This window comes from Leptonychotes weddellii, chromosome 14, assembly GCF_054177405.1.
Source record: "Leptonychotes weddellii isolate Sample4059 chromosome 14, ASM5417740v2, whole genome shotgun sequence".
Classification (NCBI taxonomy): Eukaryota; Metazoa; Chordata; class Mammalia; order Carnivora; family Phocidae; genus Leptonychotes; species Leptonychotes weddellii.
Genome location: NC_138382.1, coordinates 20,928,719 through 20,945,182, shown reverse-complemented (window position 1 = coordinate 20,945,182; position 16,464 = coordinate 20,928,719). Strand labels below are relative to the sequence as shown.

The 16,464-nt window shown below is 36.8% G+C and overlaps 1 protein-coding gene across 2 annotated transcripts in view; it reads left to right on the top strand.

Annotated features, from left to right (window-relative positions):
- Positions 1-13,124, top strand: part of UBQLN1 (ubiquilin 1) — a 51,035-nt gene extending 37,911 nt beyond the window's left edge. Inside the window, exons 7-11 of one of the 2 annotated variants that reach the window (XM_081802887.1) lie at positions 4,298-4,440; positions 7,501-7,584; positions 8,815-8,930; positions 9,166-9,334; positions 11,128-13,124. In XM_081802887.1, coding sequence (XP_081659013.1) covers positions 4,298-4,440; positions 7,501-7,584; positions 8,815-8,930; positions 9,166-9,334; positions 11,128-11,280 — 665 coding nt within the window. In that variant the 3' untranslated portion in view covers positions 11,281-13,124. The remainder of the gene's footprint in view (positions 1-4,297; positions 4,441-7,500; positions 7,585-8,814; positions 8,931-9,165; positions 9,335-11,127) is intronic. The other variant, XM_081802888.1, reaches the window with a different exon arrangement.
- The last annotated feature ends 3,340 nt before the right edge of the window (positions 13,125-16,464 follow it).

The window sequence follows — 16,464 nt, the reverse complement described above, 5'->3', positions numbered from 1 at the left end:
CAGAGGGAGTGGAAAGGTGAGGTGCTGGAGGAGGAATTTTTCAAAAGGTCATTACTGAGAGAAGTCATAATGGAGAGTCATTGGTGGTCACTGTAGTAGATATTCTTTATAGACCATAGTGGGTATCATGAAGTTTTTGAATATAATAAAGAGTTGATAAAAATTGAAGTATTGCCATTTTTAAAAATTGAACTATATTTGACATAGCGTTAGTTATTCCCAAATGATCACCACAGTAAGTCAGTCTAGTTCACATTGAAATAATACCATTTTTAATCAGGAAAAAAATTATCCTGTTCTGTTACTTAAGCTATGTTAAACTATGTTTTTGATTCTTAAACTATGTTTTGAGAGAGATACTTTATTCACATTTCAAAGATCTGAGAGCAGACAGAGCAAAGATTTAATCAGATTTCCTTTTTTTTTTTTTTTTTAAAGATTTTTATTTATTTATTTGAGAGAGAGAGCATTGGGGGGTTGGTCAGAGGGAGAAGCAGACTCCCCACTGAGCAGGGAGCCGTGGGACTCGATCCCGGGATTCCAGGATCATGACCTGAGCTGTAACCAACTGAGCCACCCAGGCACCCATGAATTGCTTTTTTTTAACTATAGCATGGTTATCTACAGTAACAACTTTTGTCAAAAAATCAGTTTTGGGACCTTTTATTCAGATTTTTTATGTAATGGCTTGATACTTTAAGATTTCATGTTATTGTTTCCATCAAAGGAGAACAAAAAACAGCAAAAGGGAATGGATTCTGCTGGCCTAACAATTTGTTGTTGTTGTTTTTTTAAGTTTTTTTTTTTTTTTTTTTGGCCTAACAATTTGTTAGCATAGTGTACATTATTGTGATTTTTTACTCAACTCTTTGCAGTCACATACACACATATATACACACGTACCTGTAAAGATAAAACTCTTGACTCTTCTTTTGCCCTGTAAGCACTTACTGTAGAAGGTGAGGAAATCTTAGAGCAGGAGTCAGCAGATTTTTCCTGCAAGGGGCCAGGTAATACTTTAGGCCTTGCATATCAAGAGCAAAGCGATAATATTATGAGAGAAAAGACATTATGATAAGTAAAAATATAGTAAAAATTGAGTGTAATACTTTTTCATATGTACCTACTAATGATAGGAATGGAATTCTTTTTTAGGGATGACATTTGCTAATTGATGTTCACAGTGTTTCCTGTTGTCAAAATCAAATTGCATGTTCATCTGTTAGTGTGATGTGTAATGAGATTTTACCTAAATACGTCCTTATTCCAAAAGTATATGATTTTAATAGCATAGTCGTCAGTTGGAAGCATTTATAGGATTCTGTTAGATTCTTCTTTGCCTTTAACATGTCTTTGCAGATTAATCACTTCCAATTGAAGGTTAGGTGGTAGGACCTCAATTACAGTTAAATGAATTTTGAAATGTGGATTTTCTTTGCACTTGTATTGAGGCCCAAAAAATGCTGCTGTACCGTAGTATGATCTAAAAAAAAATATCTACTGTAAATTTGTGGGAATGGAGATCTCATTTTAACTTTTGACAGCAAGAGAATGTATAAAGCACCTTGACGTTGTCGTTTAGTTTCTGCTGTTGTCAAAATCACTTCACCGCAGTATGAGTTTCACATGTTTGCATGCCGTTTGCCTTATAATTATGGGTAGAATTCATTGGGAAACATTACCAACTCTCTAGCAAAAGATAATTTCCAGAGTCATTTGGTGTTTGGTAATGGTGGTTAAGTGGTTCAGAATTTCAGTCTTAGCCTTTAGCTAAAAAAAATTTTGAAGTAAAACTTTACCTCTTACAAAACTAAACTTGACCTCTGGTAAGCCATCAAACTGCTGCTGTGTGGTTGGACAAGTCAGGATATTTCTGACAAAAATTCATGGAATTGACTATCTATCACGAAGTTCACAAGAGTGAAATGGTGTTCACCATTCATACTCCTACTGGTTGAATAACATGACAGTTCAAAATATTTCCCGGAGTACCTGCTGATGAATAAGACAATGAATAACCATATTTTTTAAATACCTAATGTTTTTTTTATAAGCTTTCCTTATTTAACTAATCCTTTTTGTCCTCCACATATGTTTTCATCATCATCAGATATGCACATCTTAGCTGATTCTATTTCAGTGGTTGCATTGAATTAATATTTTCTCGACTTTGAAAGTAGTTTTTTGCCTGTAGTTCTATGCAGACTGTTTATAAAAGCTAATTTTTCAGTCACTTTAAATTTGGCATTGACTTTTCAAACAGCTGAGCAGTAACATCTGTCAACTCATTAAAAACAAAGGAATACCACTCAGAAAAATTTGCATTGTTTAATTGAATATTGATGCTGTGAGCCCAGTGTCCTTAACTTTTGAGAAATTGTTACCCTTGAAAGGCTAATGGATTTAAACGAGTTTAAACGAGTTATTTTCTCTGGACACATTCTCTGCAATCAAGATTTCATTAAGCATGCCAATTAATCACTACTAGTATACTTACTGCTTTCCTTTTTGGCTAACAAATAAGCCACTTGGCAACTTAACTGGTTGTAGGCTTATTTTCATTTTTTATTTCTGTAAAGAAATCTGGCTATGATGAGATGGCTGCATTTTAAATTTTGTATTTTCTTGACTGTTGCTTACCTCTGAGTTGGGAATACTGTACTGTGATGAGTGCTTAGTCTAGCAATGTTGAAGTATATCGTATTCCTTCAGTGTCATTGCATAAAAATACAGTGCTTTACCATCTCATTTGATAAAATAATCCATGCTCCATTGTGCCTTAAAAGCACAATATTTGTAGTCCAACTTTCTCTTTTTCTTCTTGTTCTTATGTGATTGGTATATACTGGTAGTTAAAAAATAACAGCATGCTACATATGTATGGGGATTAACATAAGAATAAAAAAAAATTAAAAAAAAAAAAAAATAACAGCATGCTACAGCGGTAGTGTGGTGCATGCACTGAGCCGCAGTAGGAGAGGGCCGTTCACAGCCTCTGTTGGAACTACTCGGTCTTGGTTGTACACAAGCAGCCATAGACTGTGAACGCCTTAGCAGGACTGTGTTCCAAGAAAATGTTATTTAGGGACACTGAAGTTTGAATTGCATATAGTTTTCACATTTCACAAAATAAATTTTTGTTTCTTTAACCATTCAAAAATGTAAAACCATTTTCAGTTTGCGGGTTGTACAGAAACAGGTCATGGGCCATATTTGCTCTGCAGGCTGTTTGTCAACACTTGGGTTAGACTCCAGGATGTTGAAAATAACCTAATTGAAACAACTTGAGAAAATAGGGAAAAAAAAGAATGATTACCAAAAAACCCCCAGCAAAATTAAAATAAACTAGAAAAATAAATGGGAAGTGTCAGTGTTTTAAGCCTGATCAAATTACACTGGATGGAATGAGAGCAGAGGGAAATGAAAAAAATGAGGAGTTAAGTTTGCGTATAATGAGTTTGAGAATATATTTGAGGTTGAGTATATCTAGTCTTCAAGTGAAAATCTGGTTATGTGTTGAGCAAATTAGTTTTTAAAGAAAGTTGAATTTGCATAAATTTAGCTATAGCTCTTAGCAAAAAAAAAATAAGTAACAAGCACTTTTTGCACATTAATTTAATTGTCACAACCTGCCCTGTGCAGTAGATACTCTTTATTCCATTTGACAGATGGGGAAGCTGGAAGTATGAAGAAGCCAAATAACTTGCCCAAGGTTACGTAGTTAGATTAGAGTTGAACCCAAGTAATCCGGCTCTAGTCACTGTTCTTAGTCTGTGCTCTGAAATGTTAAATGTGCCTGCTATTTTGCTGAGTGAGTGTCAGTACTGAGTTAAAATGGGATGGAGGCTGCATCTGTGGCTTCCTGGATATGAGAGGGCTTCCTTTCTTTAAGTATGAGCATATCAAATGCTGGACGTGATTCTTCTAATTAAGCAGTCCTAGAGGAAATGTTGGCCCAGACTTACTCTCTATATGGGATTTTCAATAGTAATTTCGACTATATCTAATTTTTGCTTCTTAAATTGACTTTAGAACCTAGCCTTTCCATTAGATGTGATTTTACTGTAAATGTAACCAGAATGTTCAATATCATAAACCCTCCTTTACCAGGTATATGTTGAGTGTGTAGTTTTGGAGATCTTAGTTTTAAAATTCTTTCTTGGTTCAATTGATTAGTAAAATGTATGCTCATCTGCATTTCCTAAAATTACACGTGGTATATATTGTATTTTAAAGCTTTCACTTTTATGTGTCTTTTCCTTGATACAATGTCTTTTTTTTTTTAACAAACTTTCAGCTAGTATGTTCAACACACCAGGAATGCAGAGCTTGTTGCAACAAATAACTGAAAACCCACAACTTATGCAAAACATGTTGTCTGCCCCCTACATGAGAAGCATGATGCAGTCCCTAAGTCAGAACCCTGACCTTGCTGCACAGGTGAGTTTGTAATTGTATTAAAAAGGACTGTGCAGTGTGAATTGAAATAGCCTAATCAAATAATTGTGATTTTGGCACATTTGGGTTGTGTTGTGTTACCTACTAGAAAAGTAGGTAAACTGCATCTCCAATATTTTGGACATTTCGTTTCTTTGCAGTAAACTAATTCTTCATATATAATTAAAACAGTTTCATCTCTGCTGTTTATTGGCTAGAAGGAAGTGTAGGTTTACTTTGTGTCTACATATGTTGATTTAGAAGATGAATACAAAGTTTTGGATTACTCTCCCTTTGGAAGATGTATTCTTTAGTGAAATGTAAATCTTGAAAGTGATTAAGTGCAGTGTTAATACATTTCTTAGAATACTTGTATTTATTAGATCACATAGATTTTGAGTAATAGTCATGTTCAAAATAGCAGTTATAAAATAGCCTGAAATCATTTATTAAAGGCAGAGGGAGATTTGTGGGAACAGTATTCTCATTTTTTCCGTCATAGATCCCCCCCAAAGATAGTATAATGGTATTTTATTAATTTATTCATTTTCTAACTTGATTTGAAGAGACCATAACTAAGGGAATTAGGGGACCTCAACCCTGGCTGAACATTTATAGGATCACTTTGGGAGCTTTAAAGTTAAAAATATCTCTCCAGCCTGAGAGATTTTGGTGTAATTACATTGCATTTCCCCTCTCCCTGAAGTTCCCTGGGCAATTCTGATGTGCCCCTAGGTTAAGAACAACTGGGCTTGAAAAACCTTGGAGAATATTAAATAACCTTGATCATTGGTAGTTTTTATTTGCTGGGTATTAAAAATGGCTTCTATAAAGTGTTAGGGATTATAAATATTTTCCTTTATTTATTATTATTATTATTTTTAAAATATTTTATTTATTTGACACAGAGATTGACAGCTAGAGAGGGAACGCAAGCAGGGGGAGCGGGAGAGGGAGAAGCAGGCTCCTGGCGGAGCAGGGAGCCTGATGCAGGGCTTGATCCCAGGACCCCTGCTTAATGGGGGAGGGGGATGAAGGCAGACACTTAATGACTGAGCCACCCAGGCACTCCTATTTTCCTTTATAGTGTATTCTCATTTCTAAAATTCTAAAAGCTGTTAATCACTTTTCTTTCTTCATTATGTCAAACGAAATGGTTTTTATTTTCTAAAGTCTGGAACCATATTGATTCACGTATATAGCATATATCTTTGCGTTATAATCCTCAGCGGTAACTTCTGCCCTCTTGATATTTGTGGAATTGGAAACAACAAGTTTTTAGGTGGATTTTTGTATACTCTTGTTTTATTCATATAAAATTATCTGAGTTATTAGTATTAAATGCTCAACTTATTGTGATCATAGCACTTTTGTTTAAAATGTGGAAAATAAATATGTTGTGATGGTATTTGTATGTTTTTAAATGTCTGATTAATTAGCACTGAATGTGCATCTTGTTTAAAAATTTTGACTTTAATAAGCACATTCCCAGCCATTTAATTAGAACAACATTATGAAGTGACTTGAGCACTTTGATATATTGTTTTTTCACTCTAAAGCAAAAGAGGGCTAGATATGGATGTCTTTTATTGTAGACAGTTTAGAAATGTTTACAGCGTACTCTGGTTATCAGCAAATTAAAGTTTTTTAGTTTCTCTATTCTGATTTTGATTCTTAGATATTCAAAAAAGTCTTAGCATATAAAATGTATTGTTGTATAGTCCGGTAAGTTAGGAAGAATATCTTAAACGAGATAATGCTTTTCTGAGAAAGAATGAATCAGTTTAAGATGCCATGCTGTCTCAAATGACATGAATCCTGAAAGATAATGTGATAACTTTATTAATCTGTTCATAATAAAAAGTATTTTACTGGAGCCAATAAAGAAGCGGGTTTATCTCAAGTTCGTATTTTATTTACTGTGAATTTTATTGGTCACTTTGAAACAAATACTGTATATCCATAAAACATTGACTTCCTCCTACTTTTGTTATTTTGTTGAAATTAACTAAATAATCCACTTTGTAACAACAGACAAAGGAGGGAAAGTGGAATTCTCTCTACTTCTAGTGTGTACATATAAATTAATTGCTCTCAAATATGGTTAACTACTTGAGGGCAAGGATCATTTCACTTTACCCTCCAGACTTTGGACTGGTAAATAGGTGATCAGTAAATCATTGTCAGTTGACTTTTCACTCCTGGGGAAAGTGATAAAACTTTCATCTTTTTCAAAGCTATGAGAATTAGTTTCTAGTTATGCTGATCGTGTATCGTTAACATTTTAACGTTAATATTGACCCTGACTTTAATTCTTAACACCTGTGTGAACGTTAGGAGGCATGCCAGTTTCCTCATCTCTGGTGGTAGTGAGGTGAAATCCAGAGGCTAATCTTGGTGTTCTCAAACGGATTTACATCTTTAAGGTCTTAACACATTTTAATACTTGCCCCACAGATCTCTTGGTGCTAGTCCTGGGCCGATTTTCACCTAAGCAGCTCCATTTCTCTGGCAGGGTGGTTGCTGTTCTGTGGTGTTATTTTTCTGGACCTAATACTAGCTGTTTTGCAGTAGGCAGGTAGATAGATATAGTGGTTCCAGATCTGGGTTTTTCTCTGTGCTTGCCACTTGTGTGTTGAGGTGTCTGAGCAAGCCATGTATTGTTTCATGTATTGATGCTTACGTTTATTTTGTCAGTGTAGCAGCAAATGTATCCTCCTGAATGCCAGTTACCCTTTTTTTTTCCAAGGGCAAATACTCATCTTTGCTCAAGGAAAATCCTAAGAGAATGATTGTTTTTACTTTTTAGGATTTTGCATGTCATTATCATAATCATCATTCTCATTGAGAGAGAAGATGCCTCATTTTTTGTTTTTTTGTTTTTGTTTTTTTCTGGAGATCCCTCTTGTAGACAGTATCTTCCCTTCTCCTTTTTTATTCATGTTCTACCTTCCTCCCTGTAAGTGCCAGGTTAGGCACTTGGGGGAAGATAGACTATTAAACAAGGTACATTACTTGTTTCAGATATTTCCAGTTAAAATTGTTTGAACACTTGCCCCATAGATGATGCTGAATAATCCCCTATTTGCTGGAAATCCTCAGCTTCAAGAACAAATGAGACAACAGCTCCCAACTTTCCTCCAACAAGTGAGTAAGAAAAGATGCTAGCTACCTTCGGTAATGATTTGCTTGAAAAAGTTTGATGATAAACATTTTCCGTGCTCTTCTCTGGCTGATAGCAAACCATAGAAGTTAGTTTGATAATGCTGTCAATTTGCAGAGAATTCAGCTTGATCTTAACTGAGCCCCATTTCACTGCTGACCTTTTGCTTATATTTCTTAAATTCTCAGGAAAGGACCATTTTGTTTTTGCTTTGAGGATTTAGGATTTTGAATGCTTCGTTAATACCATAAACCATTTCCTTTCACTTTACTAACTTTGAAGTGCATCATTGTGTCATGTTATGCTTTATGGTTTAACTAATCTCGAGTAATAGGAAGGAGCTACCCTGTTCTGTTTTATAGGTTTGGTTTCTTTGTAATGTCTTAATTCCTACAAATTAATGGAATGTCTCTTTTTGGAGGGGTAGATCTCATTTCCTCAGACTCGGAATTAGCACAATTAAAATTGTCAGTGTTGTCCTACAAGAAAGGTTTTATTATAAAAAAAAAAATACTTGAGATTGGAATGGTATTTTACTATTTAAAAAGACAAGAGAAGTCAGTGTTGGTGTTTTGAAACTGGTAGTCCTAGGGCTTTTAAATATTATACAAATGATTCTTGGGCTTGTAAACCATTATCCAAGGTTAGGTATTGTCCTTGACCTCTTGTAACGAAGTTAATGTCAGCCTATCTTTTTTGGTCAGTCAGGTGGTGTATATTTGGAAGTAGTGAAGCTGAATTCAGGAGACACGTATTAACTTCAAATTTGGAACTACTGTTTTAGAGTGTATCTTACTGGTAAAATTGTTTAATCGGTAACAGATAATGCTCGGTCGGGAGGAATATGTGGCTTTTACCATATGTTACCACGTTACATAAACTGTGCAGTTGGAGGTTGTCTCTTAGAAGTAACACTTCTATCTTCTGTTGGAGAACGGGAACAGTTGTGGCTTCCACAGTAGCTCCTGATTGTCTTTCATTATGAAAAATGGCTTTCATGATGGACTTGGGAGGAGGTCAGTTAACAATTTGCACACTACGTTTGCTGTTGAGGAGGAGGTGCTTGTGTTTATCTGGGGAAAGAAATTGTGGATTACCAGTGTCTGGGAGTAAGGTTTTAGATTTTCTCCAGAAACATAGCAAAGAAATATTTAAATTTTACTTTTCACTGATTTTAATTCCCTTGTTAACCACCTATTTTCTTTCTTCCTCAGATGCAGAATCCTGATACATTATCGGCAATGTCAAATCCTAGAGCAATGCAGGCCTTGTTACAGATTCAGCAGGGTTTACAGACATTAGCAACGGAAGCCCCCGGCCTCATCCCAGGGTAGGCTTATTTGGGGATGACTATGAAAGTGCATAGTGGTTACTTCTCTCTTAAATAGCATTCTGCCTATTTTTGTTGAGATTGTTTTCAAGACTGAGTTTTCAAAGTTAGAAATGTTCATTTTAAGAAGACAACCGCTAACACTGTGTTAAATTGTAACTGATTTACCATCAGGGGCCTGGTCTGGCATCCTATTGCAGGAGCTTAGGTTTATTACCAATTTGTGCTTCCCTAGGTTTACTCCTGGCCTGGGGGCATTAGGAAGCACTGGAGGCTCTTCAGGAAGCAACGGTTCTAACTCTGCACCTAGTGACAACCCAAGTCCCACGACAGGAACCACTGAACCGGGACACCAGCAGTTTATCCAACAAATGCTGCAGGCTCTTGCTGGAGTAAATCCTCAGGTGAAGATTCTTTTCTGCTCACATTTGTTATTCCTTGTTGGAAATTTAGAGATTTCCACGAACAACCAAAAAAAGAAAGAAAAGAAAAAGGCAGTCCTTCAGGGTTTAGAGTATAATGAAAAGCACAATCTTATAAAATAGGCATTACAAAAATTATTGACTTTGGTGTACTATTAGACACTGAAGGAAACAGTTGTAAGGAAGAAATACTACAACTTTGCCTTATTTGGAAGTTGCTGTTTAAAAGGCGTTTTTTAGAGTCCCTCTTTAGAAATTATTTGAAATATGTTGTATTTTATAAAAGTTTGTCAAGGGAGAATAGAAACTTGAATATCCCAAATACCCCTGAACAACTATAACTACAGTTCTATCTAGTCCTTGTATTTTGACTTAAAGAAAAAATCCTCTCTCTCCCTGCCGACTAATACTTCCTGTGGTAACTTGTGTTACATATATAAACCTCACAAATATGGCTTAAAAATGTGGACTTCTAATAATGTTCTTACATCTGGAAACATTTATTAGCTTTACTAAGAATCTGCCCCTGTAATTCTGCATGGCAAAAAATAGAGCATGCTTTCTGATTTTAAGCCTTATTAAATGTAATAAACGGGCAGGGTTTTATCCTGTTACAAGTATTTGTAGTCCCAATACTAACATAGCTTCTGGATCAGTATAATATTCATGGAATTAATAAGAAAAAAAGATTTTAGGTATTGGACAGAATTGTTATGTAACATGAACAATTGTTACGTAACATGAACAGTCTACAGGCCTCCTTATTATCAGATTGGGCAGGATTGATTGATCATTTATGTATTTTTGTCTTAACTTCATTTCTGAAGAAAGACTTGATGCAGCTGAATTGTCAGGAGTATATTCTGTGGGCCTGGAACTGGAACTCTCCTGAAGACTTGACTGGCCAGTGCAGAAATTGAATGCACATTCTTTTTTTTTTTTTTTAAAGATTTATTTATTTGAGAGAGAGAGAGCATGAGAAGGGGGAGGGTCAGAGGGAGAAGCAGACTCCCTGCTCAGCAGGGAGCCCGATGCGGGACTCAATCCTGGGACTCCAGGATCATGACCTGAGCCAAAGGCAGTCGCTTAACCAACTGAGCCCCCCGGGCACCCTTGAATGCACATTCTAAGCTTCATTCGAACTTTAGAATTTTGTACATGAGGACACTGGCTTTTATATTTACCCAGTTGGTCAATAACTACAAAATAAATCATTAGTTCTGAACTATTTGCATATATACATTTAAGTTTCCTGCATTTTCGTCAGCTTCTTAAATATATCTAATGTAATGGATGAGGTTTATTACGCGATTTTTTCCAAAGATTTTATTTATTTATTTTTGAGAGAGAGAGTGCATGTGCAAGCGGGGGGGTGGGCAGAGGTAGATGGGGAGAGAGAATCTCAAGCAGACTCCCTGATGCAACGCTGGGCTTGATCTCATGACCCTGAGATTGTGACCTGAGCTGAAATCAAGAGTCGGACACTTAACCGACTGAGCCACCCAGGGATCACCCCAAAAGCGATTTTTTTTAAAGCAGAGTTTTGTGTTCTGTTTGGCAGGGTTAAGTATAAATTAGATTATTTAAAAACAAAATTTAGTGCTAATGGACTTTTAACTATGTTGACTATGTTTCAAGACAGGCAGTGCTTTTATAGCTTGTAGACCAGCATATTTGTAAAAGCATTTAAAACTTTTTAGAGGTTATCCAGGTGTAACACAGACTGATGTTCCTTAGAGTTTTGGTTAGTGTTTTTTTTTTTCTTCCTTTAACAGTTACAGAATCCAGAAGTCAGATTTCAGCAACAACTGGAACAGCTCAGTGCAATGGGATTTTTGAACCGTGAAGCAAACTTGCAAGCGCTAATAGCAACAGGAGGTGATATCAATGCCGCTATTGAACGGTTACTGGGCTCCCAGCCATCATAGCAGCATTTCTGTATCTTGAAAAAATGTAATTTATTTTTGATAACGGCTCTTAAATCTTTAAAATACCCGCTTTATTTCATTTTGACTCTTGGAATTCTGTGCTGTTATAAACAAACCCAATATGATGCATTTTAAGGTGGAGTGCAGTAAGATGTGTGGGTTTCTCTGTGTGTTTTTGTTTTTGTTTTTGTTTTTAACAGTGGGAATCAATGCTTTTTCATTTAAGGCTACTGCATGCATCAAACACTTCTGCATTTATTGTAATTTTTTTTTAAAAATCACCTTTTATAGTTGGGTGAACAGATTTTTGTCCTGCATCTGTCCAATTTATTTGCTTTTTAAACATTAGCCTATGGTAGTAATTTATGTAGAATAAAAGCATTAAAAAGAAGCAAATCATTTGCGCTCTATAATTTGTGGTACAATACTGCTTATTGTGACTTTGGCATGTATTTTTGCAAACAAAATGCTGTAAGATTTATACTACTGACAGTTTCTGCTTTATTTGTATACAATGTAGTATGCACAGTTGGGATTGCATTTCTAGAAACAAACTGCAATAGATTATCTGAGCAAAGCACCTGTAACCAAAAAAAGTGAAGATAAGGAAATATTTTAAAGCTGAGTATTTCCTAATTGTGTAGAATCTTACAGCATCTTTGATAAACATCTCTCAGCAAAAGTGCCGGTTAGTCAGGTTTGCTGAAAATACAGTAGGAAAGCTGATTCTGGTTATCTCTTAAGGACATTTAATTGTACAGACAACATAATGTAACATTGTCTCAACATTCACAGATTGACTGTAACTTACCTTCATCTTTGTGCAGACTGAAGGAGCACTGTAGTATAACCCAAAAGTGCATTTGCCTAGGACTTTTCAGCTTCTCCCATAGGTAGTTCAACAGGCATTACAATTTGTAATTGAAATGTTGCTTTCACTGAAAGTGTCTTGATGTTTCAGTTATTTTTAATTGCCATATAAAAATAGAACTATCTTTTGGGTTTGTCAGTTTTCTCATGCACAGGCAATACATGAATTTAAAATGATTTGTGAGCCACTTGTTTCTGAAGTGTTTTGGTAGTTCTATTAAGAAATAGTTAAATATTGTGCTTTTCAGAGCCTCAGAGAAGGGGAACTGGGGGCGGGGGGTGGGGATCTCTCCTGGATTGGGCCAGCCTAAATAATACTGGCAACCAAGATTCTGTTAGGATTTCTGTGCATATAGTGTAGTAAAGAGGTATCATTCAGGGGTGAAAAACAAAGAGCCGTTTTAACAATGTTGAGTACATTTGGCTGTTCTGCAGCCTTTTTCTTCCCTCCCCAAAGAAGTTCTTTTTGCCTAACTCTCAAACTGTTGGGGTGTGGTACATTCCTTTAGGACCAATTAAAACATAACTTGGGGGTCAGTAATATATTTGGCTGACTCTGGTTCAGTATTCTCTTAGGTCGTTATATTCTCTCATGTACAGTTACAGGAAATTAAAATGTTAAAGTAACCTATAATGAGTTCAGACCGGTAAAATCAAGGGAAATACAAGTTGAATTCCATTACTTCTGTAAGTTGCTTGCTATTAAAAAAGGTCAAGAGGCCAGGTTGCCCACCAGCCCATGCACTGTTCTGACACTTTCCCCAGGAGGAAAACATGAATGATGGTCAAGGTGGAGGCATGACTAGAGGAGGTTGTTAAGGATGATATTCATGTGTCTTTGCTCTCTCTGCCTTATGCCTCAGTCTGGTTCAAAAACTTTTGTACTGGCAAATGGTGGTATACAGTGTGGGATAGTGTCATAACCAATTTGACAGTTTATTAATCACAAAATAACAATAAATCTCTAGCTTTTACACTTGGTTTGTCTTGCCTCTTTTGTAGAAAGAAAAGGATGTCTTCAGTTTACTTTCTCTCATCATGTCCTTTGAAGACCACTGGAGTTGATTTACCCCAGATTTTATCTTCTTTATCAGTTTTTAAGTTTCCCTAGTTAAAATCTGTGTATACACTGTATCGTGTATTAAAAAGATAACCAACTGGCATGTCAGCTGACCTGAGCTGTGCTTGCTGTTGTTGGTACCTAACTTGTTATTTGACTTTGAGTAAAGACATCATGATTTCTTGTAACAGGGCTGGCGAGGCCTCGTTCAGCACACTGGATTGGGTGGTCTCTTGAGTACCTTCCAGCTGCTATAGTGGTACTGTGTTGTTGTTGTTGTTTGGTTCTAGTATGTTTATCTTAGATCTAAGTATCTTTTTAGGAGTTCAAAATACTTAAAATTCTCAAAAGCATTAAAAAGGCATTTAAAATATTACAGGCTTAAATTGTTCTCATGTTGGGTTATTTATTGCAAACTGAATCAAGAATAGAGTGGTGAAAATAACATTTCAGGATTTTATTTCCCAAGTGGAAGATTTGTGATAACTAAACAATGTGTAGTGAATATTGAGCCCGATCTTATTAAATGACAGCTGGCCTCTGGGCATGTTCAGAATTGGAGTTGCAGACTTGGTTTCATGAAAGGAGTCTTTCGTTTGAGGACACACTATTACTGTGTTAATTTAGTAGGCAAATTACAACAAAATGAGGTGGGTAAAAATGTCACTAACATTAGTAATAGAAGTTAAGCTTGGCTGCATGTCTGTGTGCTTTTGCAAAAGAAGAAAAGATGGTGTGGTTAAGGCAGGGAAATACTGCATACTCTACTTTCTCTCTTAGAGATTGACATTAAACATGTTAACCAAGAAGCCCTGCATTAAAGAAATCTGTTTAAAGTTGTCTAATCCAGCCTTTTCCTATGTTCCACCATCCTTTTCACCAAACTGTTCCTCAGGGTAATGCTGTATGAACACACCTTGGGAAGACTGCCCTCAGCAAGCCTCCACTTCGCTGGTAGTGCACATGGTCCTCTTGTCTCTGTAATTTCATCTGTCGTCCTTGGTTTACAGAAGGCTGACCATTCCTTCTGGGCTCAGTTCTGAAGTTTTCCTAAACTTCGCTAACCAGTAATTAATTTACTCTGAACTCCTTAGCCTTTACTGTCAGCTGCTGCATCTGTCCCTCTCAGTTGCCTTACAGCCCTGGGTTTGGGGTTTGTTTGTTTTAATGTTTTGGGGTTTTTTTTCCTGCCCTGAAATTTTCTTGGTATTTTTTTTAAGTAACATTAAATATTCTTGATTTCTTTGTATCATTCCTCTAATGGACCACTGGCAGCCATTGCCTCAGAAAGTTAATACTTATTGAACATCTGTAAGTATAGGGTTCTTTTCTAGTTGTTCAAAGTATAACAGTAAATAAAACATGTCCATATGGGGTTTACATAGTAGAATGTAGGGAGACAGTAGTAAACACAACAGACACATAGCCTGGTTAGGTAGTAACAGAGGGCTTTGGTGAAAAATTAAGCAGAGTAAGGAGGCTAGTTCAGGAAGAAGGTGTTTCTATTTTATGTAGGCTAGTCCAAGAAGCACTCGTTGAAACGGGGACATTATTTAAATAGAGACTTGAAGATTATCTGTGAGGGTGAATAACTTTCCAGGAAGAGAGACAACTATTGAAAAGGCTCCCTTTTTTTCCCAACTACTGGGCTCCCAGTAGTGGGAGCGCTCTGAGTGCTTCTAGAACACAGGAAGTTCAGTGTGACCAAGCAAGGTGAGCTAGGGAGAAAGTGGTATAGGGAATATGATTGGAGAGATGGGGGCAGGGGAGTGACCTCAGATATGGAGGACTTAATTACCCCAGTTTTTGTGTCCCATCCCCAGAGTTTCTAATTTACTAGGTTTGGAGGAGAATTTGCATTTCTAACAAGTTCCTAGGTGAGAACCACTGGACTTAGGGGAACCAAGGTGGAAGCAGGGAAACTGTTAGGAGGTAATAATTTTAGTGAGGGATCATATGGGCTTGGGCTTGGTAACAGTGGAGGTATTAAGTAGTAGTCAGATTTGGGGTATATTTTGAGAGCAGAGCCAGTAGGATTTACTGATGGATAAAACTGTGAGGTTAAGAGCAAGAGAGGTGTCAAACAGGGTGACAAGGTACAGACATATATGGGGCAGAGTATAAATCAGAATTTTAGTTTTGACGTATTAAGTAGGATATACTTGATAGGACATATAAGTGGACATAATGAGAAGGCAGTTGGAGAGCGGTTCCAGCTATTGCCAGTGTATATATCTGGTACTGAAAGCCAAAGAACTAGGCCAGTGCTTCTCAACCAGGAGCAGTTTTGCCCCCCCAGGGCTGTTGGCAATGTCTAGAGACACATTCTTTTTTAAGATATTATTTATTCATTTGAGAGAGAGAGAGCACAAGCAGAAGGAGAAGCAGAGGGAGAGGGAGGAGCAGACTACCTACTGAGCCGAGAGTCTGATGCGGGGCTCCATCCCGGGACCTGGAGATGATGACCCAGGCCGAAGGCAGATGCCCTAATGTCTGAGCCACCCAGGGACCATGGAGACACGTTCTTGATATCATGATTGGGGCTGCTATGGGCATTTAGTGAGTGGAGGTCAAGGATGCTACTAAACATCCTGAGATGCACAGGACAGCTCCCACAACAAAGATTTATCTGGTCCAGAATGTTACAGTGCTACGGTTGAGAAATCTTGACCAGATGAATTGTAGAGAGTGTTGATAAACACACTTCGTGAGGATTGAGGCCTGGTTTGCTCTAACTTCACGTTCAGGGAGAGGAGAGGAAACCCACAAAGTAGACTGGAGAGGCCCTGAGAACAAGCAAGGCACTTTTTCACAAGGAGAAAGATGGTAAATGAACTGTTAAATGCTCTTACTTTATATACCCATCATGGTTTGAATATTAGTCTCCAGATTTGTAAAGGTAGCTACTCCCCTCATGACTGTGATAGGGGTTTTATAGAGTGATGAGGGTAAAATTCTGGTGAGAGCGGACTGTAGATACCAGGAGACACAAGAGTTTTGAAGCAAAGAGAATCAGAGAAATGGGGGCTAAATAACTGATAAGGAGAGTGGTGTAGAGGAAGTTAACCTTTTGTATTTTTTTAAGATGGGAAGTACTATAACATATTTGTCTTCTAATGTGGTGATTGTGTGTGTGTGCGTGTGCACGGGGGAGAGGGGAGCTGATTTAGGAAAAGAATATGGGACAATTGTTTTCTACCAAAAAATAAAAAGAGAAAAGAATTACTAGCTTTTGATCCCCGGAATAGATTTTA